Below are 27896 nucleotides of genomic sequence, written 5' to 3' on the forward strand. Positions count from 1 at the left end.
GGGAGGCGAGGAGAAGAGGCCCCCGGAGCAGACCGCGCTGGGTGCTCGGTGGGTCATTGCCGTTGCGGGAGACCCCTCCGGGATCGGCGTGTGAGGAGCAGAAGTAACCAGGTGAAAAGGAGGGAGAGGTTGGGGAGATGGATCTGAAAGACTCAGAAACCGCTGGGAACCTTCACCTGGGACCCAGACGGGGCCCAGGAAAGGCAGATGAAGAAGCAGAGGGGGGTCGGGGGGCCACCCGAACGTCTAAGCCCAGACTGAATGACAGATCCCTACCGCTTAGGGGGACGCCCTCTGGCCCGCCTGTCTAAGGCACTGCAGGAAAGGCTTGGAGAGTCAGGATGTGCCGGGTACCCGACCCCTCCTGGAGCGCCGGCCGGTAGCGCTGGAGACCGCAGGCCCCGCCCGGGAGGCAGAGTTGGGGGCAGGCTTGTCCCACCGACCTTGCGGGGATGGCCCCGCCCCCGGGGCCGAGGTGAGGCTCCGTCGTGGGAGGCGGAGTTGCCGCCGCCCCCTCCAACCCCCCTCTGGACTGCGGCCCCTTCTTAAGCCCGTGCAACGACTGGCTGCCCTTCTCTAGCTTCTCCCGCCAGGTTCCCGCTCTGCAATGGCCTCGGCACTGAGCTATGTCTCCAAGTTCAAGTCCTTCGTGATCTTGTTCCTCACCCCGATCCTGCTGCTGCCACTCATCATTCTGATGCCCGCCAAGGTCAGTTGTGTCTCTGGACAGCCCGGTGGCTTCCGGGACCATTAGGTGGAGCGCACGGATTCCCGGGTGGGCACGACTTCCCCCGGGGGCACGCACCTTCTGGAGCTCCGGGTGCTGTGGGAGGTGCCCTGCAAGGAGTTCTGAGGGGCTTGGATCTTGGGATTCACAGATCCCTGGAAACAAGAACTGTCTTGGCAAAGCACACAAACCTAGAAATTAGCACAGATCTTGGCCACACAGCCCATCCATAGGCTCAGAATCTCCCAGGCGCATAACCCGGACCCCAGGGTCCCTAAATGCCACCTGTACCAACAGGGAGCTTGGGCACTTGTTTCCTTCTCGCTCCTGTCTCTTCACTTAGGGACTTCCCAGCTGTAGATGGCTTCTGAGGCCACTCAGGGACAGACAGGAAAAAGTTATGACCTTGGTGGATCCTGTGCTGTGCTTAGTTGCTCAGTCGTGTCGGATTCTTTGTGACCCTATGGACTGTAGCCCTCCAGGCAAGCATACTGGAGTGGATTGTCATGCCCTCCTCCAGGGGATCTTCCCAACCCAGGGATCAAACCCAGGTCTCCTGCATTGCAGGCGAATTCTTTACCATCTGAGCCACCAGGGGATCCTGAGTCCCATCTTTGTCCCCTTCTGGGCCTCCTTCGAGCCTCAGTTTTCGTATCTATGATGCACATTTCTTTCCAGCTCTGAAGCTTAGGAAGCCACAGCTGAATCAGAGTCCTGCTGCCGCTCCCGGCTGAAAAGGCAGGTCAGGTTGGCCTGCTTTTGCTCACTGCCTGCTGTGGCTGAGGCAGGAGGCAGGACATGTTCCCAGAACTCACGCCTTGGGTGGCACCACCCAGGGTTGCGGGGAAGCTGCGTCCGAGCCCTGGCCTCCGAGGGCTCCCGGGAAGGAAGCAGAGAATGAATGGCCTTGGCCGCAGGATGGGGGCGGTGCCGGGAGCGCTGGCCCAGGCCCCGCTGGGCAGTGAGAGGCCCGTTTGGCAGAGGCCCGAGCCCTTTGAAACCTTTTGTGGCTGCTGGCTGCTCCTTACTCATTCCCTCTTTCAGCCTTTCACTCTCAGCCCAGACAGGAAACCTCTGCTCCCCCCACCCCCCACAACCCAGGCAAGTTTGGGCAACAGAGGATCTCTTTGGGGGACGCTCTGAAGGCAGTCCTGGAGCAGTGGGATTGTACTGGGTATCAGGAAGCCAGGCTTCGAGAGAACTGGACTTCTCTTTCACCCATCCTTGTGATTTTAGTCAAGCCCCTGTGTTCTCTGGGCCTTGATGTTCTCAGCTGTACAATGGAGGAAGGAGGCTTGATTTTGACATTTTATGGCCATAGGGTCCAAAAGAGATCATGCTGGTTCCTAGGTGGGGGAGGAGCCCTTGGGTAGGCTGATCATAGACCCGTGATGGGCTGAGGACATCGGGTTCAACAAGGGTGGCTCTTCAGTTGCCACATCAGCTGTGGTCCACAGTATTTCCTCTGTAGAAAGAGATTTGAGGCTGTTACCGGCTATGGGAGGGAGTCAGGCAGGGAGCTGTGATTTGAGTCCTGCTGGTGGGAGTAATGTTCCCCGGACTAACTACAGTCACTTTGCTGACCCTCCTGCTCCAGGAGAGTGTGACCAAGACCACCCGCCCCCTACCCCGCCAGCATACATTGGAAACCCTGAGCTAGGACCCCCAGCTCAGGTTGTGTCTGTGTCTATGTGTTACGTTGGGAGGGAGGATCAGGCAAGGGAAGGGGAGCCGTGAGTGACAGTCACTCCAAAGGCCACCTTCCTGCGTTCTCTTGCCTGGTGGTGGGGCAGGTGCCAGGGAGCCTGGAACCCTGTCTCCTTTTTTTCTCCCTTTGAGCTTCTGTTTTGGTCACCATTGAAGAGCTCCCTGCCCCCACCCCCAGGGCCACAAAGTTTGCAAGGAAACCCAGGGTCAGGGGCAGAGTGGCAGGGAAGGCTGTGAGAGCACCATCCAAGGGGAAGGTAGGACTCCTAGGGTGAATCCCCCTCCACCGGTGCCCCGAACTCTCTCTGCTGCAGGCTTCCTTCTTTTATTCTTCTCCTACACCTTGCTTCCTTCTAGTCATCATCTCTCCTCCACTTTTCTACCCATTCTCTGAGCTCAGCTTGAACTACTCCTCTGGTCATACTCTCTGCTGCAGAGAAGGCTCTGAGCTCACCGGGGTCCAGGCTCCCACCTGCAATTAGAACCCATCTCATTCTGCACGGTTGCCAGCCTCTCTTCAGGCTTCTCAAAGGTCACCTGTCCTTTCCTGCTCTCCCCACAACCCTCTGGAGCATTCTAGATGAGGGAGGGTCAACTTTGCGGGAAGGCATGGCAATCCACTCCAGTATTCCTGCCTGGAGAATTCCATGGACAGAGAAGCCTGGCCGGCTACAGTCCATGGGGTCACAAAGGGTCGGACACGACTGAAGTGACTTAGCACGTTATTCAGGGGCATCTCCTGAGCCTTCTGATAGAAGCATGGAGGAGAAGGGGTAGTTAGTCTCCTGTGCTTTCTATTGGCTACATTTGGAGCCTCCAGGAACTGTCTGGGAAAATTGCTTACATGTGTCACCTGCCGTTTAGATAATAAAAACATCACTTTCTATGTGGCATACGTTTAGAGTGGGTGCTCTTCAATCCTTGATTTATAAGTGAGGACGTGAAACAAGCAGGGAGAGGGTCCAGGGTTGGGAGTGGGAGGAGTATTTTATCAAAGACACTGTTGAGAATTGCTATCGTATGATGATAAGAAGGAGACTGAGTTTTAGACAGTATGACTGTGCTTAAGAGGCTTCTCTCGTGGCTCAGTAGTAAAGAATCTGCCTGCCAATGCAGGCAACAAGGGTTCGATCCCTGGGTCTGGAAGATCCCTGGAGGAGGAAATGGCAAGCCACAGCAGTATTCTTGCCTGGGAAATCCCATGGACAGAGGAACCTGGTGGGGTTTTGCAACCACGGGGTTGCAAAAGACTTAGTGACTCAACACCTGTGTTTGAAATCTCTGCAGCACACTCCCTCACTGCCCACCCCTGCCTCACTGCCCATCCCCGCAGCAGATCATTCCTACTTCTCTTTTTCAACCTCATACAACCACTGGGTTGCAAAAGACTTAATGATTCAACAGTTGTGTTTGAAATCTCTGCAGCACATTCCCTCACTGCCCACCCCTGCAGCAGATCATTCCTGCTTCTCTTTTTCGACCTCAAAGACAAGGAAGGCCACACAATGGCAGATCACTGATCAGGCCTGCCCGGTGTCAAAGGCTGGGCTTCTAACCATATTTGTCCTGCCTTCAGCCCAGTGGTGTCACCAGCATTGACTCCCCTCTTCTTCTCAACTCGGGGACATCTGGCAAAGTTTAGAGACCTTTTGTTGTTATTGTTACAACTGGAGAGTGCCACTGGCATCTAGAGGGATGAAGGCTGGGGTGCTCCCACACACCCTGCCATGTACAGGACAGGCCCCTCCCCCTCAACAGAGAACCATCTAACCCCAAACACCAAGAGTGCTGAGGTTGAGAAACCCTGCATCAGAGTAGGGAGGTGTCCTGGGGTGCTCGTATTTTATCACTGATAACACAATTCAGACAAAGAATGTGTCTTTGTGCGATGTTCCATGCATATAACACATGTTATCTTGGGTGATGATAAACTGATTGTGTGCAGGTGCGTTTGTCACAGCCCATGCTGTGCTGGTCGTTCCTCCAATCAGCACTTGCTGAGTGTCCCTGGGGTATCAGGCCTGTGTTGGATGCTGAGTGACACGGATTCTGCCTTCCACTGCTGACTCCACTCTTCAGGGGAGGGAGTGGGTGGGTCAGGAGTGGTGCTGGTGAAACAAATAATGCCAACTCAGTGTGCTGCATGCTGGGGGTGGGGGCAGGGGCATAGAGGAAGGGTGCAGACCCAGGCTAGGGGCAGGAAGGGGGAGATGCCCAAGGAGCAGTGGTGAGCTGAGCCCTGAGAACTCTCTCCAGGCCAAGGGAGCGTCTTGCAGCCGCAGGAGGTGGGGCATCAGCCTCGGTTCTCACCATGGCTCTGGGGTCGTGGACCTCGAAGTGGGAGTAAGGAGATGTGGCTGGAGGGGCCTGCTCCACAGCAGAAGGTCTTCAAAGAGTGCTAGCGCATTTGGCTTCTGTCCTGAAGGCAAAGAAAGGCTTTTAAACAAAGGAGTGATATGATCTGATTTGCAAAAGAAAAGAAAAGCAGCAGCAGTGTGGAGTGACGCAAGTAGAAAGATCGAATTAGAAGATAGTTGTGCTGTGCACCTGGGTGGCACTAGTGGTAAAGAACGCAGCTGCCAGTGCAGGAGACATAAAAGACACATGTTAGATCCCTTGGTCAGGAAGATCCCCTGGAGGTTGTCCAACTCTTTATGACCCCATGGACTGTAGCACGCCAAGCTTCCCTGTCCTTCACCATTTCCAGAGCTTGCTCAAACTCATGTCCATTGAGTTGATACCATCCAGCCATTTCATCCTCTGTCATCCCCTTCTTCTCCTACCCTCAATCTTTCCCAGCCTCAGGGTCTTTTCCAATGAGCTGGCTTTTCAAATCAGATGGCATGGCAACCCACTCCAGTGTTCTTGCCTGGAGAATCCCATGGGCGGAGGAGCCTGGTGAGCTACAGTCCATGGGGTTGCAAAGAGCCGGACGTGATTGAGGGGACTGAGCACACAGGCATGCGTGCCCGCTGCCGCGCCGAGTGTTCTGGGCTGGGGGGCGAGATGGCAGCAGTTTGCAGGATCCAGGGCTGTCTCTTCAGTTTGTCCGGTGTGCCTACATCATCATCATCATGGCCGTTTACTGGTGCACAGAAGTCATCCCTCTGGCTGTCACCGCCCTCCTGCCTGCCTTGCTTTTCCCACTCTTCAAGATTCTGGACTTCAAGCAGGTGAGCGCCCCAGAGCATCTCTCCGTATGACTCTTCCTCTGAGCTCAGCTCTCAGCTGCGTAGGATCCGGGGGACCAGATCATACCCTGTTTGTGGGCTCTCTCTAGCAGAGGGACGTACCCTTGACCCTCCATCCCCACTCCAAGCTGCTCTGAAGTCAGCATCTGTTCTGCTCGCCTGTCTCTGGGGACTTGGGTGGCCCTGAGCCCGAGTAGTGTGTGGCCAGCGGGCGGGTCTGATGGGGCCTCTGTGCCCACCCGCAGGTGAGCATCCAGTACATGAAGGATACCAACATGCTGTTCCTTGGCGGTCTCATCGTGGCTGTGGCCGTGGAGCACTGGAAGCTGCACAAGAGGATTGCCCTGCGCACGCTCCTCTGGGTGGGGACCAAGCCTGCACAGTAATTATGCCTCCTCTTTCTCACAGTTAGGCCCAGGGCTGGGGAGGGGAATGTGTGCCACAGACTCACAGGCAAGGGCTGACCATGGCCTTACCTGGGCAGGGCAGCCAGGCAGACCCCTGGGTGGGTCATGTTACAATCTTAGCTAGGGAGGCCAGATGCAAGGATGGTGGGAGTCGGGGAGCAACTGGGGAGGAGGGGTATGGTAAGCAGCAGCGGGTAAAGTTTCTCTGAATCTAGAGGAGACTGCTCCGCAAGGGTCCCTGCATGTTCAGAAGACTTCCTGGGGGAAAGGCTGCAGGATCCAGGGACAAGGGGGATGGAGGCTGGATCAAGCTGTACCTGATACCCCTAGGAGTTGTGTGGGGGAAAGCAGGAAAGAAAGCTCAACTACCTTGCTCAGGGGGAAGTAGAAAAGTCATCTCTCCAAAGCTGGCACATCTATTCCCTCTGCAAAGCTGCTGCCCACCTCACCTTCCCCCGGCCACTCAGTGGTCTCACCCCTCTCCAAGGTCTCCCCACGAGTCACAGGCCATTCCCGCCAAGTCATGGAGGTGATCTCGCAGACTCACCCTGTGGTGCCTGCAGTGCCCAGGGCATGATACCAGGGACTTATTCATCACCTCTTCTAACTCTTCCCACACCTCTGAGAGTTGGGGTTTGTTCTCATTACCCATGTTCTGTTCTGTAGATGAGGAATTTGAGGCAGAGAGGGATTAAATGGTCTGCTGACCTCACATGGGGATTGGACCTGGCCTGTCTGATGGCGCCCTGCCCCCTCTAATCTGGAGCTCAGGATGCATCTTTCTAAATGATGCCGTGACCCAGCCCAGCCCTGGGAAGGCGGGTGGGTTAGTTCACAGGGAGTCTGTCCTTCGATGTCCTTGTGTCGAGGACCGTGCTGGGCCCTGAAGGCAGAGGCCTGCCTGCCCTCCAGGAGGCCAGTGTCTGAGCACCCTTGGCATCCCAGCTCTCTTGAGTGAGGGCTCGTGACTCTTTGACCTGTGACCCTTCTTGACATCGAGCCCCTCCAGCGATTGGTTTTCAGAGTCACATCAGAACTGACTGCCTAGAAACATGAGGCCTTGCAGGCCCCCGAATTCTTGTTCCTAGAATCCTTTGAGTGGGAAGCTTTTCTCCATCAGCGGGTGGACCTTATTCTGGAGCGCTGGAGTGCCTCGCTCCTACACCAAATCCAGGATGTTCATTCACGCTTCTCTGCTCCCCCCGGTCACTGCTCCGTCCTCTAAGCCTGGCTTCCAACCTTTGTACTTATGAGGCCATGAGGCCTACCTGTAGGGACATCGGCTAAACCACGGTGCAGGGCAGCCCCCAGACCCTTCTTCAGGCGAATAAATGAGTGGTCCTGGAGAGGGGCCTGACTGCAGAAGGGCGTGGGGACCAAGGAGTTGAGTTCCATTCAGCCAACCCCCTCTTGCCCCCCAACCCTGGAATGCCTCCTGCTCCTGGCTTTGTGCCAAGTGTGCGGGACCCATAGAGAAGAATCAGAACTTCTGTGCTCATGGAGCAGACGTGGACACAGTTCCGTCTCCAGCCAGGGAGGGGCGTCCTAGAGAAGACGGAGGAGGGTGTGGTCAGCCCTACCCCGCGTCCACTTCGGGGGAGGCGTCCACTTCAGGCAGCACCCTGAAGGCTCTGAAGGGCCATGAGGGGAGTTTTCCAGGCAGATGACTCAGCGGGGACAGAGGTGGAAAGTGGGGTGCCATACAGGAAGGAAACATGTTTTTTGAGTACTCTTTGGGGCTCTGATCCGCAGCAGAGTGGAGGGGGGTACAAAGTGTGAGTGGAGAGGTGGGGCAGGGGTTAGCCACCAGGGAGGTCCCGCTTCCCCAGGCCCCTCGTGGCTCTCCCCCTTCTGGAAGCCTGACTCCACGCAGGCCTTCTGAACTCAGGAGGAGCAGGATCTGGGGGGCTGGGAATCCTCCAGGTAGAAATGGGAAGCTGGGACTGCTCCTCCTGTGCGCCCCTAGATTTGTACTAGGGCCAACTCCACACTGTGCCGGCGCCAACTGCATGCCTGTGCTTCCCTTGCTAGACCGTGAGCTCCTTAGAGCCACGACGGGAGCTGAGGCCTCGTGGTGTCCCAGTAGCCAGCAGAGTAGACGTCAGTAATGTTTGTGGAGAGTGGCAGAGGGAGGGAGGTGGGGAGGGAGGTATTAACACGGCATCACTGTCCCAAACAGGCCTCTGCACCCTGGTGCTGGCCCCTGGCGTCCCTGCAGGGGGCAGGACCTAGTTCCCTAGGAGTTGGGGGTGGCCGGGGGTGGGGAATTCTCTGGCTTTCCTCTCTGCTCCTCCTCTGCAGGCTGATGCTGGGCTTTATGTGCGCCACGGCCTTTCTCTCCATGTGGATCAGCAACACGGCCACCACGGCCATGATGGTGCCCATCGTGGAGGCTGTGCTGCAGCAGATGGAGGCCACGAGTGCAGCCACCGAGGCCAGCCTGGGGACCCTGGAGCTGGCAGAAAAGGGCAAGGCCGGCGAGCTGCCAGGTGAGCCCCTGGTCAGGGAAGTCTTCTCTGTTTCCAAAAACTTGAGCCACCTCCCTGCTTTCTGGAGCCCTCTTTTTTCACAAGCACATAGAGAAATACTTTGAAATGCTGTTTTCCTAACTTTTAGGAATGTGATTAGTGTATAAAAGTTCCATCTTTTCGTGGAGCTTACAGCAAGTTCCCCCCGCATCTGTTCCTGCCATGACAGAAGTCAATACATGTTGATATGATTATTCATTTGGGTATCTTTTGAGCACCTACTGGATGCCCTGGAATCCTTTCTACCCCTACTCATCCTTAGGGAGGCCTCCTCTGAACAGGCCAAGTCCATCTGCCACTCTGTTCCCACAGGTTTTGGGGTTGGTGCTCACACCTTGGCTTCCCCGCTGGACACTGAGCTCAAGGAAGTCAGAGAGTGCCTGTGTCTTTCCTCTGCCTCGTTCATCCCCAGGGCCTTGCATGGCCTCTTGGGGCCTGTGCTGATGACCAGACCCTGGGCCAGGTCCTGGGCTACATAGATGAAGCAGACACCCTTGTACTGCAGATTCATAGAGCCTGGTGGGGTGGGGTCAAGAGGTCCCTCGGACAGTTCATTTGACTTGGGAGAGACCACAGAATGCCATAAACCAGACACGGAGGAAGCGCAGAACAGGGAGAGGACTTGCTAGGAAGAGAGGACATCTGAGATGGATTGGGACTACCGCCTGCCCCCACTCCCTCCAGATAAAGGGAACATCTTGAGTGAGAGCAAGGAGGCAGGAAAGAAAGGAGTGTGTCTGAAGCTGCTGAGTTTTTGCACGAGACGTTGAAGAGCCGTGGGACGTGACCATGGGTGGCAGATGGGGTCAGACCACTGCCTGGGTCTTGAGGCTGAGGAAGGAAAACCTGGGGGAAGAGCCAGCAGAGCTGGCATGCCCAGAGCCTCAAGTCAGCAGCTGGGTCAGGAGCTGGAGCTAGAGCTGGGCAGGCGGCCCCCAGGGCTGGCTCAGCTCATGGCGGTATGCCCATGACAGGGAATCAAGCAACTTTGGAAGGTCCCTCCATGAAGCAGCAGGAGGTCAACAGGAAGAACGCATGCAAGGCCATGACCCTGTGCATATGTTACTCGGCCAGCATTGGAGGCACCGCCACCCTGACCGGGACGGGACCCAACGTTGTGCTCCTGGGCCAGATGCAAGAGTGAGTCGCTGGCCATGACTTTGGGGACAATAACAGGGTGAGAGGAACAGGGCTGGAGGGGCCCACCCACCTCTGCCTCCTCTTCAGCTGGGCCCTGGGGCTGGGGGGACATATCAGAGCAGGGAGGATGGGCTGCCTTCAGCCTCTGTGGCCCAGCCCCCCTGCACACACTCAGGACCCCACAGCGGGGGAGCTGATGTCCATAGACAGGGTTGCTTTTCGCCCTGGGGCAAGTCCCACCTTTCTTTCCCGGGCTCAGGATTCTTGCTCAGAAGGAATGTGGATTGAACCCAGAGCCAGCCAGGGGAAACAACATAGTCCAAGAAGCAGGGTCCTTGGTTAAAACTTGTAGAAAATAGACACCTCTAAAGACACTCCCCTCAAAGCTGGTTCACAACCTTGCTGTTTAATGATGATGGTCCTATGATGTCGGCGAAGGTTAGTGGTTAGGTCAGCTGGTGCCTCACCGGCTCACTCACTATGACCCTTCTAATTGCCCTTGAGGGGATGTGTGCCCTTGTGGGGCTCCAGGTGGACCAGGGGGCTGTTTGGAACTTTGCAGCCTTGACCAGAAAGGAACCAGGCTCTGAGGACTCAGTTCTGTGCCTGGTCTTGTGAGGCTGGGATTACAGAAGTGAGAGGGTCTTGGGGCCTGCCAGTGGGATACTCGAGGGCAACTGAGGGTAGCAGATGCCTGGAGAGTTCTGATGGGTCGTGTAAATGTGTTAATGAAGATAAGTACAAATCGTAGTAGGTACAGAGAGAAGGAACAGAAGTATGGTGGTGCCTGTCCTGTGCAGACAACCACCCTGGACAGGGGTGCAGAGGGAGGCTTGAGGGTGGGAAGGCAGGCCTGCAGCCTGGCAGGGTGGACACTTGAGATGGAACAAGCAGACCGCTTTGCTTCTGCAAGTGTTTTCTGTAATGACAGCCTTATGCTTCTCCCCAGAGCTCCTCTGGGCAAAGCTGCCTATCTGCTCTGAGTGAGAAAAACTCTGTGGCTGTGTTGTTGAGTTCATCAGTCGTGTGCGATCCTTTGCAACCCCATGGACTGTAGCCCACCAGGCTCCTTAGGCCATGGGATTTCCCAGGCAAGAATACTAGAGTGGGTTGCCATTTCCTCCTACAGGGGATCTCCCTGACCCAGGGATCGAACCCATGCCTCCTGCATTGGCAGGTGGATTCCTTACTGCTGAGACAGCAGGGAAGCTCTGTGCCACTTCACTCTTGGGCTAAAGGGATCAATGCCTGGGGCTGGGGGTGGAAGTGACCCTCTTCTAGCCCCCAGGAAACATTGTCTGATCCCACCCTGGGAAGCTTTTGAGATTTGATCTTTTAAGGGGGCCCTTCTCTTGCGAAAGCCCACACCCACTGGTTGATTCTGAGGAATTCGTGGACACCCTGGACCTGTTGGCCAGTTATGTGTGTACAAAGGTGTATTCTTCTGTACTGAAGGGCCTTGCTTTTCACGAGCTTCTCAGCTGGTGTGGACCCCTAGGAGGGTTGGTTGGTCACACCTCAGGCTTGTCTTGTGCGTGGCTATGTTCTGGGGCCCTTGCTTCAGGCCAGCTCTAGGGGCCCGGCTGTAGCTCAGCCTCTGCCCAGAGGGCCTGGCCTGCCCGCTCTCCCGGCCCAGTGTCTGGTGGAGACGTGGGCGGACTGGTGCTTCTCCTGTAAGGTTGTTTCCGGACAGCAAAGACATCGTGAACTTCGCCTCCTGGTTCGGATTCGCCTTCCCCAACATGCTGATCATGCTCCTGCTCTCCTGGTTGTGGCTCCGCTTCATGTACATGAGATTCGAGTAAGTCTGAGATGGTGACACAGTAGTGGGTCTAACCGTGCCGGGTCCTGCAGCAAACCCCTCTGGCTCAGCAGCTGAGTCCAGAGCGTGCTTCCTGTCCGGTTCTGACCATTTCTCAGCAGCCCCTCTCCTGCTGGCTTGCCCTCCATTTTCTGCCACCCCTGTGCCTCCCCATGCCTTTGCACGTGCTGTTGCCTCTCCCCGGAATGCCATTCCCTGCCTTCCTCCCTTCTAACCTCCTCAGTCTTCAAGGCCAGTTCCAACATTTCTTCCTTGGCAACTCCTTTCCCAGCTTCCCCACAACCTGCCCCCCGCCATTCTGAATCTGATGATTGCTAGCTTTCTCGCTGCTCCGGGCCTCCCTGGACACTCCAGGCTCTGCCCACCTGCCCCCCTCTGCCATCCCCTGGCACCTGCAGTCATGCTCCAGTACTGCCCCCCACCCCGAGCTCCTCTGTGGCCTGCGGGTAAGTCCTCTCTGACCCCCGCATCCGCCCAGCGCCCAGCCTAGGGAGAAGGAGCAGGTGAGCCATTGAACGTGAGTCAAAGCAATTAACGAGCGCTTGTTCTTGGTGTAGGACTGGACAGACTTCCACTTGGCTGCAAGTGTCTTTTAGGCCAGGTCACGGCAGACGACCTGAGAGCGTCCCAATCAATCCAAGCCCAGATTTACTGAAAGCTCACAATGTTCCCAGAAGCACGCCACTTTTGCAAAGTTTACCTTCTGGTTCCCAGCACACAGGCATGGTTTACCAAGGTCAACCTTGACAGCAGCCAGGCTTTGCACAGAAACCATGACGCGTGGCTGACAAACACCTCAAAATGTTGTTGTCGTTTCAATTTTTTTTTTAATTTATTTTTATTTATTTGACTGCCCCCGGTCTTAGTTACGGCACTTGGGATTCTTCGATCTTTGCTGTGGCACATGGGATCTTCATAGGGGCATGCGCGATCTAGTTCCCTGACCAGGGGTCAAACCAGGGCCCCCTGCATTGGGAGCGAGGAGTCTTAGCCCCTGGACCACCAGGGAAGCCCCTGTTGCTGTCATTTTTAAAAGCACGGACTTTCTCTGTGAGCTGCGTGCTCTGTGCCTTAATTCATGGGGAGCTTGAGCTTCAGTGAAAAATAGGCCTATGTGGCAGGAGAGGAGACTTCAGAGATGAAAGGCAAAGATGCCCACGAAAACCTGTGAGTTAATGGGGAAAAGGGGGCATTTTGGTTAAGTTTTCTTCTGAAGGAGGAATTGTTTTGAAAACTACAGTTTAAAAAAAAAAAACAACAAACTCTATCCATAATCAGAGCAGCTGTAATAAAAACATAAAGGTAGACTTAGGCCTCCGTCACATCCCCACCCTGCCCCGTGTCTGGACCCCCTTGTGAAAGGGAAGCTGCTCCCTTAGGCGCCTGCCTGCCCAGCTTGAATCCTTATCTGGTTAGTTATGGAGAGCAATGTCAGGGCCATTCCCTCCAGCCTAATTCAGAAAAAAATGGATCTTGCAGAGTTTATGGGCAGCTTCCTAGGCCTTGTCCAGCCAAGGAGGCCGCAGCTCACCCCAGGACCCCTCAGGACTCGTGGGATATTGCTGCTGGTTTACACCCAGCCCTCCTTATCAGGCTAAGCCCTGAGTCAGGGAGGAGGGTTCTCCTGGACCTCTTCCAGAGCTCGGGGTCCCTTGGCCTCTCCAACAGCATGTCTACCCAGTTCATCAGCATCTCGAGGAAGGCCATTCTACTGCAGAAGGATACTGTGGACCCACCTAGCCCCCCAGGAATCCCACAGGAAGGCTGGATCCACCTGCCTTTCTCTCATACCAGCCCAGAGGTCACCAGATGGATTAACCCAAAGATAAGCGTGGAACGCTTAGCCTCAGGGGGACCTGAAGGCCTGGCGGCACCACTACGGCAGGGCCAGCACTGGACAACTGAATATATGATGCTGCCCCCAGAGTCTGCAGCCGCTGTGTTGTCAAGATTTGTCCCCAGCATCAGAAAAGAGCTGGACGGCTACCAGAGTCCCCCCCTTATCCTGTTCTGGAAGGTTGAAGCTTCTGGCCCAGCCCCAGAGCCTCAGGAACTACAGGAGACAGTAGATTGGTGGCGGGTAGAACATAGACTCTCATGCCCTGGGGGCGAGGACAGAGAGGCCACCTCCCACCCCAGTGGAGCCATCCCCCTGCTGGATGATCTAGAAGGTGTCCCTGGTGGGTGACCCTGGGGACAAACGGCCTGGCCTCTTGTCCAAAGCGGAGATCCTGGCAGGCTGTGTAGACCTGAGTTCCCAGCCCTCACCCTCGTCGCGTCCTTTCCTTACCCCTGAGCACCACGGGAGGAAATGTCCAAACATCCCTGAGCCCCTGCTCCAGGCCGTGCTGCATCCTGGGCTGGCTCTCGCCCTCTTAAAAGCGGTTTGCATCCGCCCCTGGCTCCAGCATTCAGCACCTCGGCACCTATTCCACAACTCCTGTACTCCTTGGAAGTCTGACTTAGGGTCCCAGGAAGGACTCCCAGAAGGGAAGGCTCTCTAGGGACAAGCAACTTGGCCTTGCCACCACCTTCAGGCTGATGGGTTCCTCAGGGTCGGCATTCTGTGTGCCAGCGGCCCCAGCCAGTCCCTCCCCAAGACTTCTGTTGTTTAGTCGCTCAGTCGAGTCTGACTCTTTGTGACCCCATGGTCTGCAGCACGCCAGGCTTCCCATCCTTCACCGTCTCCCGGAGTTTGCTCAGACTCATGTCCATTGGGTCAGTGATGCCATCCAATCATCTCATCCTCTATTGCCCCCTTCTCCTCCTGTCCTCAATATTTCCCAGCATCAGGGTCTTTTCCAATCAATCGGCTCTCCCCAAGGCTAGGTATCCTCCCCAGGGAGATGTGCTGCAGGGTGCCCTGGGCAAATGTGTTGGCCAATGGGCCCTGGTCCCTTAAGAGCCCATCCAAGAGCAGGACCTGGCTGGCTTCTCCCCCTGCCTTAGCCACACTCACTTCCAGCCCCCGGCATCTGCTGTGTCCCTAATCCTACACCTCAGCTCCTTGGAATGTAAGCACCCACCTTCCTCCTGCCTGACCCAGTCTGCTGGGACCTGTCCTTGTTCCTTGTGTCCTCCTGAGCCACCTGATGATGGGGACTGGCATGCCAGTACCATTGAAAGCAGCTCCAGGCCACAGTGGGAGAAAGAAGACAGGGAGCTTGCGAGGGGGCCTTGGCTCCACCGCAAGCTGGTTCCATATTTCTCAGCGTCCCCTAGATGATGGCAGCAGCTGGCCTCTAGGCGACTGGTACCGGCCAAGACGCCCTTGCCAGCGGTGGCTTCGACTCTGCTTGTTTCTGCCCCCTCTGCTCCTGTCCATCTCCAGTCCATTTCGCTCAGTCTCCCACCTTCCTGGCCATCCTCTCTTCCTGAGTCTTGATCTAGACTGGCCATCCGACCTGTGCCTTCTCAGGCTTCCTTTGGGGGCACCCTCCAGTTCTGAGGGCACCCTGGGGCATATGCTGGGCACACAAAACAGACTTTGCCACTGCGTCCTGTGAAGTCGGGTGGGCAGATGACAGAGAAGGGGAGTGGGGAGGGACTTGCTCAAGGCCCCCTGGTGACGGGCAGCCCGCTGCGGCTTTCTATCACGTTCTGCTGCCCGGCATTCACACTTCCATTCAGCCAGTCCTGGGCTAACCAACACGCTCCCCCCGCCCTGTCATCTTTGCCTCCTCTAGTCTGTCCTGGGGCTGCAGCCTGGAGAAGAAGAGCGAGGAGAAGTCTGCCCACGAGGTGCTGTGGGCGGAGTACAGGAAGCTGGGGCCCCTCTCCTTCGCTGAGATCAACGTCCTGCTCTGCTTCTTTCTGCTGGTCGGCCTCTGGTTCACCCGGGACCCCGGCTTCATGCCCGGCTGGGTGTCGATCGCCTGGACAGAAGGAAAGACAAAGTAAGTGGCTCCTCCCGCAGCACCTTCTGTGGCTCTCCTCCTTTTCTGCCGTCCAGTTCTGGAACGCTCTGTTGGTTTCCGGACTTGCTTTTGTCTCACCAGTCTTCCCAACAAGCTCACAGATGTGTTCCTGTGGTCCCTCAGGGCAGCCAGGCTATGATAGAAGTTCGTTGGGCGAGGACTGGGGCTCCCAGAGCTCCGGTTTCCCAGTCTCTGTTCTTCTGTCTTTCCTTTCTTATCTTTCTCCAGATTCAGATGAGTCCCTCTGAAGATGCACATCTAGGGTCCAGAAGCTTCTTTAGAAAGAAAAGAGGGGGATATGGAGTTTCTCTTCTGGCTAAGTTATGTGATCAGAAAGGAAGAAAAGTTGAGACCATGCATATCCTAGAAAAGAAGGAAGATGTGGTCTGAGAGATAGCCACCTGTTCGTGCCTTATTTCATTCTGAAGGTCTGCTTGGGGTCACCCCAGAGTCCTTCTGGTCACCCTGGTGACCCCAGAATCCAGAAAATCTGGTTGAGAAGAACGCACAAAGTTCACCTCCAGAGCAACACAGGCTGACAGAGGGAAATGAGTCGCTCAGGGTCACTCAAAGACAGTGGCAGAGCCAGGCCAAGAATGTAGGCATCTTGGTTTCCAGCCTGGATTCAGTCCATCTCAGCACCCCTGGTCTTGGCCTTTGGGGTATCAATTTTCTTTCTTTTCTTTCTTCTTTTAATTTTTATTATTTATTTATTTATTTGGCTTTAGTTGCAGCACGTGGGATCTAGCTCCCCAACCAGGGATTGAACCCAGGCCCCCTCCATTGGGAGCGCAGAGTCTTAGCCACTGGACTACCAGCGAAGTCCCAGAGTATCAGTTTTCTTTCTCAGAGGAGCCAGCTTCCGCATGTAGGAGCATTCAGATACAGAGAAGTTTCGTGGCGTGACTGTCACTCCAGCCAAGCTGGGCTAATCCTCTGTGCTTGTCTCTGCCCAGGTACGCCTCCGATGCCACTGTGGCCATCTTTGTGGCCATCTTGCTATTCATCATGCCTTCGCAGAAGCCCAAGTTCAACTTCTGCAGTCAGACTGAGGAAGGTAAGGCTCCTGTCCTGGCCTCCCACTCATCAGGGTTGGGCCCTGGCAGCAAAGGGTCTCCATAGATTCCCTGGGCCCAGGAGGGAGAAAACCTCACCCTGTAGCAAAGGCCTGGCTAGATTACAGAGTCTGAGCACTGGGTGTTTTCCAAGACTGCCCTGGGTATTGTTCAGCGCAGGACCTCTTCTCTTGCTTTTTAAGCATTTGCAATCTCATTTATTTAATAAGAGGAACAGAAAGGGATTTCCCATGATGCCATCAGTATTTTGGGGGTTTCTCTCTCCCTCCCAGTCTTTGTTAATATGCATATAGATATTATATAGCTATAATCAAAACATTTCAATCTGTTTTCTCTGTTGGATTTTGTTTTCATGTTTTTGTTTGTAGTTATTCTATAAACATTTCCTGTTACTGTTGCAGTCTTCAAATTTATTTTCTTAATTATGGCGTTATATTGTATCAGGGGGCTGTAACCATTCCCGGGTTTTGGAGCATTCTGACTATTTTGAATGTTTCATTATTATAAATGAATGCTTTTGTATATATAGCTTTTTCTTTGAGGGTGTTTCTTCTGTAGGATAAATTTCTAGCAGTGATGGTGCTGGGGTACAAGAGTATATATGTCTTAAAGGCTTTTAACATGTATTGGGAGATAGCTTTTCAAACAGGCTGTACCAATTTATAACGCTACCAGAGCATATAATAGCTTTAATATATCATGTCTTTACCAGCAGTTGATGTAGTGATTACTGTACATTTTAGCTGATTTATAGCTATGAGATGGTACTCATTGTCCTTGCAGGCTTTTATGCCCCCTTGATGAGATCACTTTTATCTCTTTTTCTTGCTAATGCTGCTCTGGATTGTGTGTGATTTTTTGTTTGGCTGTGCCATGCGACTTGTGAAATCTTAGTTTCCTGATCAGGGATTGAACCCATGGCCATCAGCAGTGAAAGCGCAGCGTCCTGACCACTGGATCACCACTGGAATTCCTAACGTATGTGTGTGTTTTTATCGTCTCTTCTCAGAAAGGAAAACTCCATTCTATCCACCCCCACTGCTGAATTGGAAGGTGGCCCAGGAGAAAGTGCCCTGGGGGATCGTGCTTCTCCTGGGGGGCGGCTTTGCTGTGGCTAACGGATGCGAGGTAACTTCTTCACTGCTGGGGCGGTGGCAGGGTTGGGGGGCTGCCTAGGGCCTCTTCCTTCACCGAGAGGGCAGCTGAGAGCCTCTGCACCCCTCCTTCCCAGCACCCCAGGGCTCTGCCTCTGTGTTTGTCTCCTCCACGTAATTGCACATTTCAGGAAGACAGTGCCTCTGTCTTGTCATCTGCAAACCCTGCATCATGCATAGTACCTGGAACAGAGAGAGTACTCTTTGACTGATTTCAGAGATGAGTGAACAATCGTGGTTAGCCAAGAGAGGTGGGGGACACTGGGAAGTCTCCTGGGGGGCTGTGGGAATAATGATCTCTGCTTTGATTTATTCAAGGCAACTCTTTCTTTCAACTCTTTGTGAATAGTTTCACCATTTCCTTTGCTTCATCTACCTGCTGACCTCTTTTGTTGATACAGTTGCCATTTAGAAATTTTTTCTCTAGCTAGGTATGTAGTGGCATCGGAAGAGAAGAACAGCATTTGGAAGAAAATACCCTCAAAAATGCAACTTTCTTCCCTCTCTCCTTCCCTAATAGGGAAGAAATGAGCTAGAGGGGGAGGGGACGAGCCGCCTTGGTGCTGCTGTCCTTCATCCATCTGTCCATCCATCTGTGCATCTGTCCATCCATCCGGGAATAGAATGTTATAAACTTGGTCTTACTATTGCTGTTTGCTCAGTATCTAGGACAGCCTGGCGAGTAGTGGGTTCATAACTGTTTTTTTTTTTTTTTTGATGAACATATCCATCCATTTAGTCACTTCTCCATCCACTCATCCACCTATTTATCTCTCATTCATTCATCATCAAACCTTCCTACTATGTCTATGTTAGGTCAGGCATAGGAATTACAGAGGAGATTGAGATGCAGTCTCTGATTTTGAGGATTTCCCATCCTAGGCGGGGGCAGGGGGGGCATATCTGGAAGAGCATTTCAGAAAGAAGTGGCACACGAGTAAAGAAGTAAGTGTGAAATAATCTAGCTGAAGAACAGCAGAAGATAATAAGGCTGGTGTTACCTCCCAGAAACTGCTTCACTGAGGGTCAAGATAAGGAGTGTGGACTTTATTCTGAAAGTGGTGGCAGCTACTGAAGGGCTGAAGCCAGAGAGTGACTTGGTCAGATCTACACTTAGGAAAAATCTCTTGGATGTTTGGAGTGGAGGCCTAAGAAGGGTGGGGCTTGGGGGAGACCAGTAGATACTGTACAGCCTTCATCTAACACAGGCTCAGAACACTGGACTCCATGGACCACTCTCTCCTCCTTGAAACTCTTTCCTCTTTTCATCCCCAAGACACCATTCTCTCCTACTTTTAACTCTGGTTGTTCCTGCTCTGCCTCCTATGCTGACTTTCCCTCTATTCTCCAATAAATATGAGTGTTCCCGAAGGTTCTATCCTTAGCCTCTTATCTGTTCACTTTTCATTCTCTCCCTGGACAATCTATTCTCAGCCTAAAGCCCCAAATAGAAATTCCCCAGTTTCTGGCTCAGATCATTCTGTTGAGCTTCAAAAACTGTGGGAGACTGAGAGGAGATGATGGACTTGAGATTGTTTGGGTGACATGGTCACCGGGCATAAAGAATAAGGGGGAGAGAGACCCCAAGATGACTCCTTAGCCTTCTAGGTTGGGTGAGTCTAGTCACTGAGGTGGGGAGCCCAGGGGGAGCAGATTCTGGGCTAGAGAGGGTGAATTCAGGTTGGGTCGTGTTGAGTCTGATATGCTCCTGGGACATCTGGGTGGAAATCCAGACAGTAGGCCAGCTGGGCTGGAGACAACAGATTTCAGAGACAGCAGAGTGAGGTTGGAGATTGAAACTGTGGGCATGGATGACAGCACCTATGGTACATGTTCAGAGAAAGAGAATTGGAAGTGAGGTCTGGTTTGAGCTCCTCGGAGAAAGATGAAGTTCCCTCTGGGCTCTGGAGGAGCTGTGAGCCAGTAGCCCTGTGGTGACTGCCCTCCCTGTGCTTCCTAGGCTTCAGGGCTGTCAGAATGGATGGGGAAGCAGATGGAGCCTTTGCACACTGTGTCCCCGACAGCCATCACCTTGATCATGTCCTCACTCATTGCTGTGCTCACCGAGTGCACAAGCAACGTGGCCACCACCACCCTGTTCCTGCCCATCTTTGCCTCCATGGTAAGTGACTCGGCTGGGGGAGAGTCGTCATTTCATAGGAAGCTGACTGGGTCCCCAGAGAGGCAGTGACATCAGGGGCCCAAGCCTAGCTAGGCTGTGGAGACCCAGGTCCCTGAGCCCTTGCTGGCCCTGGTCCTGCCCTTAGCGCTTTGCTGGTTCTTCTTGGTATCCTCTTGCTGACCCAAAGTGCTCAGCAAGAACCAGGTGCTCTAAATTTGTTTATAAATGTAATTGATTATTTCTCAAGCTCGGGAGGCAGGGCTGGCACCAAGGATGCCATGGGGGAATGATAGAGCGTCTCTCAGAATGTAGCACAGGTGGGTGGGAGGCCTGCAGGACAGGGGACACCACAGGCTGGAACCCACCAGGAAGAGATCTTGGGGAAACTGGAGCCTGGGGATGGTGGGAGGGGAGAGGACGTTCTGCAAAGATGGAGTAGTGGCATCTTAGGTAGGCCTGATAGTGGCAAAGGATAGTGGACCCAGCAGGACAAAGGCACAGAGGGCCCAGCTGGACAAAACCCATGTAAAGGAAATGGTTGCATAAACTCCCAGAAGCCCTGCTTGGCAAGCTCAGGTATCGTGGAGCAGTGTGCACTGAGCCTAGAGAGCTTGTGAATGAGGGTGCTGAGTGTCAGGCTAAAGAACTGTGTTCTCTGGGGAAGCGTAGTTTTGAGTTGGGCCTGAGAAGAAAGCAGAGTGTATAGGAAGCTCGACTGCCATCTTTTCTTGCATTTCCTTCTGTCTCTCATCACATGGCAGTACCAACTCAAGGTGGCACAGAAAAAGGCCTAGGTTTAGAGTCAGAAGACCTGAGTTCAAGTTCAGGATCTTCCAAACACATCACTCAAGTTCTTTCTCCTATGTGTGCACTGAGGGTCAAATAGGATGAGGGCTATGAAAACCCTGTGTAGATGGGAAATGAGCCTGGGAGAAGCTCTGGAGTTCAGAGGACAGACTTACAAAGGCCTCAGCACAAGACTGAAGTTGGTAAATTTTCATTCAGTTGCCAGGGTGTCCATGTGTATACAGAGCAAACTCAAGTGACTTTCTCTTTTCTTTCCAAGTGAAGATGGAAGAGTTAGGAAGAGCCCATCTCCCCCAACCCTCAGCAGGTGGCCTAGAATGAAAAGATGCCAAGGAGCCTCTTTTGATGTTGGCCATGCAGTAGTGAGGACTCCCTCCACTCACAGAGGCCTGGCTTTCGCTCCCAGACCAGTCAGATAAATGGGGGTCTTTATTGGAGCGGGTGGTCAGGCCTTTCGGAAACAAGCTTTTCTAGAATCAGAAGCCCTGAGTTAGAGTCCCCACAGGCCTCACATCTGGCTCAGCACCACATGTGGGCAAGGGGAAGGTGGTAACTTCCCAGGTGGGCCCAGAGACACGTGGGGTGCATACATCATGAGGGAAACCGGGAAGGAAACTGGTTCCTCTTAGTTATCCTGGAGGGATGCAACTGGCACGGCCTTTTCTGAGACCTGTTTACTCATAGGAACTGTAACCTGAAACCCTCTCACACCCCTTGACTCTAGGGATTTTATGTTCAGGAGTCTATCTTAGAAAAATTATTAGAGATGCTTACAAGTTTATACCATAAAGATGCACATCACAGAATTGTGATAAAAAAGACTTCCATAATAGTAGGGGATTGGTGAAATAAGTTACATATTCAGACAATGGAATACTATCAAGTCATTAAAAAATCATAGTCTTGAAGGATACTTCATAAAATGGGGACATGTAATTTTTCAAATGTGTACATACACATGGCTGGAAAATGTCTAATAATACAAAGAGCATACAGACCCTTACCCTCTAGCCTCCTCCCTAGAGATAACTCCTATTATTAATTTCTTAGATATCTTTCTGGGTGTGTAACACACACACATACATGCAAGAATGCACACACATGCACACACACTCTCTTTTTAAAAAATGTCATTTCATAGTCCTGCTCTGCACCTTAATGTATTAAATCGTATCATACATGTTAGAGATCATTCCATTGCTAAAATGTAAAACCTACTCAATTCTTTACAGCTGCAGACGATTCCATTGTTTGTATAGATGTATTTTATTTGACCATCCTGCTATTGATGGCTGTTGAGACCCTTTCCTGTGTGTTTTGCTGTTGCAATGTTGCACCAAACAGCTCTGCATGTGTGTCTGCCCTCAAGTACATGTAGATCCACATGATGAATTATTCATTTTGGTAGATATTGACAGACATTACAAATTATATCACTGATTTATTCAACAAATATTTATGAGCATCTGTCTACTCTGTGCTAGACAGAGTAGGTGTGGCTCAATTTTAAGCTTTAGAGTAAAAGAGATGGATACCAAATTCCATATGCAAAATGAACCCAAATGTGTATAGAAACACATACATACTGAGGCACATACACAGATGAGTGACATGGTCCCTGCCCTCCAGGCTCCCTCTGCCTGTATCAGGAGAGACAGACATGCACACATGGGTGGCAGGAGCATCCAGCAGTCTCTGTCATATACTAGGTGGCCAAGAAATATATGTTGAATGAATCAAGGGGGTTCAAAAAGGCGTGCTGGGGAGTTTAGCCTTCAGCGTCCAGCAGAGTTACTATCCAGGTGTGGCAAAGGGCAGAGGACCCAGCAGGACAAAGGCACAGAGGTGGGAACGCGCTTAGCATGTTAGGGAACTGCTTTTCAGACTGATGGTCCCGGCAGCTTTGTTTTCTGCACCTGTGACACTGCAGTGCTGTGTTTTTCCCCAGTCACGTTCCATCGGCCTCAACCCGCTGTACATCATGATCCCCTGTACGCTGAGTTCATCTTTTGCCTTCATGTTGCCTGTGGCCACCCCGCCTAACGCCATCGTGTTTTCCTATGGACACCTCAAGGTTTCCGACATGGTAACGCTGCTGCTTTTGTTCACTCCCATCAACTATGATCCTTTGGTCCTGAGGGATGCCCTGTGATGTTAAACAGTTTGGGACCAAATGTCCAGACCTAACTCCTTCTTTGCACTTATAGGCAACTTTTTCTTCTTTTCTGACACCATCTCTTATTTCATAGACTGTTCTGTCTCCCAAAGCTGAGAGGTGGGTTACAGAATCTCCCATTTGGAGGTGCTCGAGCAGCTATCAGGGGAACCTTCACTGAGCACTTGGACGGGGTGAGGGTGGGGGTCCCATATGGCCAATGTAGACTTCACAAATAAGCAAGAACCCAAGAGGAGAGTCAGGAGGGACGAGGCTGAGAATAGGGGAAAGACGAATGGCAGCCAAAGAGACTGATAGAGGCTATAGATGGAGGCGGTGGGGGGCGGTGTCGACGGGTGGGTGGGGGGCGGGGCTTGGGGATGGGACACCACTGCCTGGGAGGAGCAGATGCTGCCCTAGAAACAAGTGCAGCCAAAGGAGGGACTCTTCTGGCAGAAGGAGGGCAGGTCTGCAGCTGCAGAATGGGGAGAGGCCAGTGTGCAAACGGGGCGGCCAGTGAAGAGGGACCGTTCCCCGGCCCAGTCAGGTGTCGGTTATCTCAGCACCGCCACTGGGTATCTTTGGGGCTTCATGGGGCATTCTCACACAGATGGCAGTCCCAGAAACCAGGGACTGCAGGCTCAATTCTGATCCCCAGTGAAAAACCTGCCACAGGGTTTGAGGGCAGGGGTTAATGACCACGCAAAGAAGGCAGCTCAGGCTCTGGAAAGGCTGGTGTGCGTCTGTGGGAGGGCGAGGGTGCTGGGGTGAGCTCTGGACCAGGGCTCTTCAGTAACTTGCTTGCCTCCCTGAGGCCCAGTTTTCCAGGCGTCCCAGTGGGCCTGGAGAGTCTGCCTGTCCTGCCTGTTTCCCAGGCTGCTTTGAGCAGTGATGACTTGTACTGGACGAAGTTACTCTGCCTGGGGGTGGGTTGAGGACAGAGCCTGGCCTGGGGACAGGAGGCCCAACCAACAGCTTTGGTTCCCTTCTCCAGAGCACGGATCCCCGTGTCCCACTCACATTTGTTCTGACAGCCTGGCAGACCCAAGAGCGCTAACTTTGACCCTGTTCTTTTCCAGATGAAAACAGGACTAATAATGAACGTCATTGGAATCACCTGTGTGTTTTTGGCCATCAACACCTGGGGACGGGTCATATTTGACTTGGATCAATTCCCTGACTGGGCTAATGTGACCACACATTGAGACTTTGGAAGAGTTGCAAGACCATGCCCATGGCCCCCACCCTCCCAAGGACTCTTGAACCTTCCAGTATGACTTGCCCCAGAGCTTTGGGGTCCATGTCCCAAAGTGACCCCGTGATGCCCACACCCTACGGAGACCCAGCTGACCAGGCCAACTCTTCCTCCAGGCCTGGGGTCTCAGCTGGGGATGGGCTTTGAGAGGGCAGGCTCTGAAGTGAAGGGAGCCTGCCGTGAGTCTGCTGGCGTCCATCTTTGCTGGGGGCCTGCCATCACCTCTGAGATGGTCAGGGTCCTGTCCCCACTCAGCCTCGAGCTGGCCCCCCGGGGCTGGGCTCTGGGGTTCACTTGTCATTCACATGGGAATCAGATCCCAGCTTGGGAGGTGAGAAAACAACCTTCCAGGCCCCGTGCCTCTCCCAGCTTCCCTTAGGCTACCTTGGATCCCTCCTGGCACTAGGAGGGGTCAGTCCACAGCCCAGGGATGGAGTGTCTGGTCCTGGGCATCTTCCCACTACTAGAGTGAGAGTGGGAATGAGAGCCTCCTGGGACCACTGGCAGTAAGGATGAGGAACTTGAGCTGCTAACTTCCGGATGACACTGCCTGCTGCACCCCACTTGTAATCTGCTCAACTGTAACTGATGATTTAGACCCACTCCCCAGCTCTGCAGGACACCTCCTCAGACCCCTTCATGGTCTGGCTGACATTTATTGGGATCCTCCCCGGCAGGTTAGTTTGTCTCTTCCAGAAGATGCTTTCCTGCCCCATGACAGCTGGGGTCACACTATCTATGGGCAGTGGTCATACTACATATAGGCTCCTTTGGGCCCATAGCTGGAGACCTCGGTCCACCCTCACCTGCAGGCGCAGGGGGATGGATAGCTGTTAACCACCAAGAGCAGGCTTCCTTCAGAGCCTGTCTGTCAGGCCGGAGTTTGGGCTCCTCTGGGGAAAGCTCCCTTTGCTGATTGGTCCTGGCAGCCAAGCCTGGTACGGACAGAGCATTGCTGAGAACCAGCAGCGCCCAGTGGTTCCTGAGCAGACAGCTCCTGCCCATGCGTGAATCTACATGAAGTTGTGGGACCAAGACTCCAGAGTGGCCTGGGAACCCTCAGAACCTCGGGGAGAGATGCGTGAGAGAGTCCTGTCCTCTTGCCCACCAACCCAATTTTCTTTCCTTCCTGTGCTGCGCCACTGATGGTATTTTTCAGAGCAGGAGAAAGTCTGGGAACCTAAAGACCCCCACTCTCTCTACTCGAGGGCCAAGCATATACAGCTGGTTCCTTGCGGTGGGGTGAGTCCTGACCGTCCTGTCTCCAGTGGAAGGTGCCCCAGGCTGTCTCTGGCTTTCTGCTCTGTGCAGGATGGTGGGGTGGGGAGAGGCAGGTGGATGAATGAACACTTACACGTTGCCCACTTCCACTGTGCCAGGCCTCCCTGCACCCTGCTAACGATCTCATTCAATCTCTGCTGCAGCCTGTGAGATAGGCAGGTGTTATTCACCTCCTCTGTCTTTCATTCGGACTGGGGCTCAGAGAGGCCACATCGTGTCCAGTAGTCACACATCCAGTTAGTGGCGGCTGAGGTTCTGATTCAGACCTGCCACCGCTATGTCCACTGCTGCTTCCTTTAGCCATTAAGGGCCTTGGCCTTGTGGGGCCTGTAGGGAAAGGTGGGTGACCAAGAGCAGGTCTACCCAAGGCCCTGCCTGCTCAGGGATCATCAACAAGAGCCCCTTGCTGCTGCCTCCTCTGAGAGGGCTCAGAGCTGTCCTGGAACAGATTGGGCTGGTCTTTGCCCTAGAAGAAACAAAGCCTTTGGTTGGCGAGAGCAGCGTGGAGATGGGCCAGCTGCTCTCCCACCAAGGTGAAACCGCACCACCCCTTTATCACTACTCCCTACACTGCTGCTGCTGACATGTCTGCCCTCCCCCCCGCCCCCACAGTGAGGGCTCCGAGGACTTGCACAGCCTGTGGGGTCCAGTGCCGCCACTACGGCAGGCCACCACAAGCGTGATTAGTAAATAAATGATCAGTATGGTCAATTGGATGCATGCCTGGTGGTAAGTGAGCAAGGTCAGTGAAGGTCATCCAAGGTGGGGAGCGAAGGATGAGTAAGACTGGCCGAGCTGATGGGGGAGGATGTGGTGGCGTGGGGGAAAGGGTGGGGAGATTCCAACTGATTGAGGAATGATAAGAAAGCTGGGTGGTGCTTCAGGAGAGCAGATTTCAAGGTCGAGGAGGCTGACCAAAGGCTGTTTTTAAACAGCTTCTCTTGAACTTGGCTGGAGTTGCACTAACGCTTGTGGCCAGTGCCATCTGGATTGCTTTCAGCTGCAAGTAAGAGGAAACGTAGCTGGCAGTGACTTAAATTATAAGAGCAGCATTTGCAGTTCAGTCGCTCAGTCGTGTCCAACTCTTTGTGACCCTGTGGACTGCAGTATACCAGGCTTCCCTGTCTTTTACCATCTCCTGGAGTTTGCTCAAACTCATGTCCATTGAGTTGATGATGCCATCCTATTAAGGGCATCTAATGTCTACTTACCAAGAAGTCTGGAGCTAGACAGTTGCTGGCACGGGACCAGCAGTTCACTTGGGCCACCAAAGACTCGGGCTTGACCATCCACTCTGCCATCTTAAGGATACTGTGGCTTCACTGTCACGCTTGACTCACACTGTATACACTTGCATTGAAGGCAGGTGTACGGGATGGGGGCTGATGGTGCCTACTGCATTTTCTGCTTTTAGTAGGAGAGCAAAAGTTTTCTCAGAAAGCCCCTCAGTCCTCCTTTTATGTCTTGTGGGCCAGAACTAAATCATATGCCCACATTGAGGCCAATCGCTGACAAAGGGGAACTGGAATACCATGAGACCAATTAGGATGCACCTTTTGGGCTCGGGAAATTGGCCTATGTTTCCTGAAATCAAGAGATATCTACTTACTATGAAATATGAGTCTGGCAGGAGGAGGAAAAAAAACGCTGGGAGCCCTTGGGTAGGTGATGAACCAGGGTCTGGTTTTATGACTCTTTCAGAGGGCTACCTCACTCCAGGCTACTTGAGTGGCTCCCTTTCCATGGAATTCAGTAGAAACACATTCTGTGTTTGGTCAAGAATTTCACCTCTGCCTCCACTTCCAGGAGAACCACTGGTTCAAGAGGCTAGAGTCTGAGTCATGGACGAAGCTCAGTCCTGATGTCAGATACTGAATAAGTAAGCCCACTCTCTGGGCCTCAGCTTCCATCAGGGAGGGGCTGGACTACAGCATCTGTCAGGGCCTTTCCCCAGAGTCATGTCAACCATTAGCCCACTGACCCCTCACTTGCTTGGGCCAGGTGTGGCCCCATGGTGTCTCAGCTTAAAGTCTATTACATGGCCCGTTCCCTGCCCCCATCTGGGTCTCAGCCATTTGCTGAAAACTCTGACACCTTTTCCCCATTGATATTTTGCCTCTTCCATTTTGTCAAGAGGTTCAATACAAGACCCTTGATTTTTCTCGGCACACAGCAGACATATGGGCCCAAGGTGAGCCGAACACATATCCTGACCATATGTGTTGCTCTCTGAACTGTTCTGCCAAGGACTTAGGACTCCACAAGGATCCTATGCATTCCAGGATTCCTTCTTGGATCCTGTCCCTCTGAGCTGAGAACTTCCTTAGGGCCTCCTCTGGCAAAGCCAGTGAGCAGGGCATCTCCCTGGCAGGTGAAGTCTCCTCCCTACCATCGCTAATGCACAAAAAGCATGGATAATGAAGCTGTTGCTCTGCAGGGAGTCAGCACAGTGGCACAGAGTCCGGTTCTCAGAAAGAATACAGACATTCCCAGGTAGGACCTTTGATGGCATATTCTTGTTTGTGGAAATAAAGATCAAATGCTGGATTGTCTGTTTAAAAACTACACTTGGCAGTCCTATTCTTAGCTCAGAACTCCTTCTATGGT

At 53.4% G+C, this 27896-nt stretch overlaps 1 protein-coding gene across 1 annotated transcript; it reads left to right on the forward strand.

The window, feature by feature from the left end:
* The first annotated feature begins 580 nt into the window (after positions 1-580).
* SLC13A5 (solute carrier family 13 member 5) lies at positions 581-27854 on the forward strand. Its single transcript, XM_019981983.2, has 12 exons — positions 581-709; positions 5479-5607; positions 5871-6007; positions 8334-8521; positions 9535-9700; positions 11379-11501; positions 15209-15418; positions 16396-16496; positions 17525-17643; positions 19630-19791; positions 22547-22684; positions 23833-27854. Exons 1-12 carry the CDS (start codon positions 608-610, stop codon positions 23956-23958), a joined length of 1701 nt encoding a protein of 566 aa, XP_019837542.2. The 5' UTR covers positions 581-607; the 3' UTR covers positions 23959-27854.
* Positions 27855-27896: the final 42 nt, after the last annotated feature.

Source organism: Bos indicus, chromosome 19 (genome assembly GCF_029378745.1).
Source record: "Bos indicus isolate NIAB-ARS_2022 breed Sahiwal x Tharparkar chromosome 19, NIAB-ARS_B.indTharparkar_mat_pri_1.0, whole genome shotgun sequence".
Classification (NCBI taxonomy): Eukaryota; Metazoa; Chordata; class Mammalia; order Artiodactyla; family Bovidae; genus Bos; species Bos indicus.

Bases quoted from the DNA above. Each gene is read 5' to 3' on its own strand.
- SLC13A5 (XM_019981983.2), top strand. From the start codon at position 608: ATGGCCTCGGCACTGAGCTATGTCTCCAAGTTCAAGTCCTTCGTGATC. The intron at 9,701-11,378 runs GTGAGTCGCTGG...TTCTCCTGTAAG, and splicing joins CTCCTGGGCCAGATGCAAGA to GTTGTTTCCGGACAGCAAAG. The intron at 22,685-23,832 runs GTAACGCTGCTG...GTTCTTTTCCAG, and splicing joins ACCTCAAGGTTTCCGACATG to ATGAAAACAGGACTAATAAT.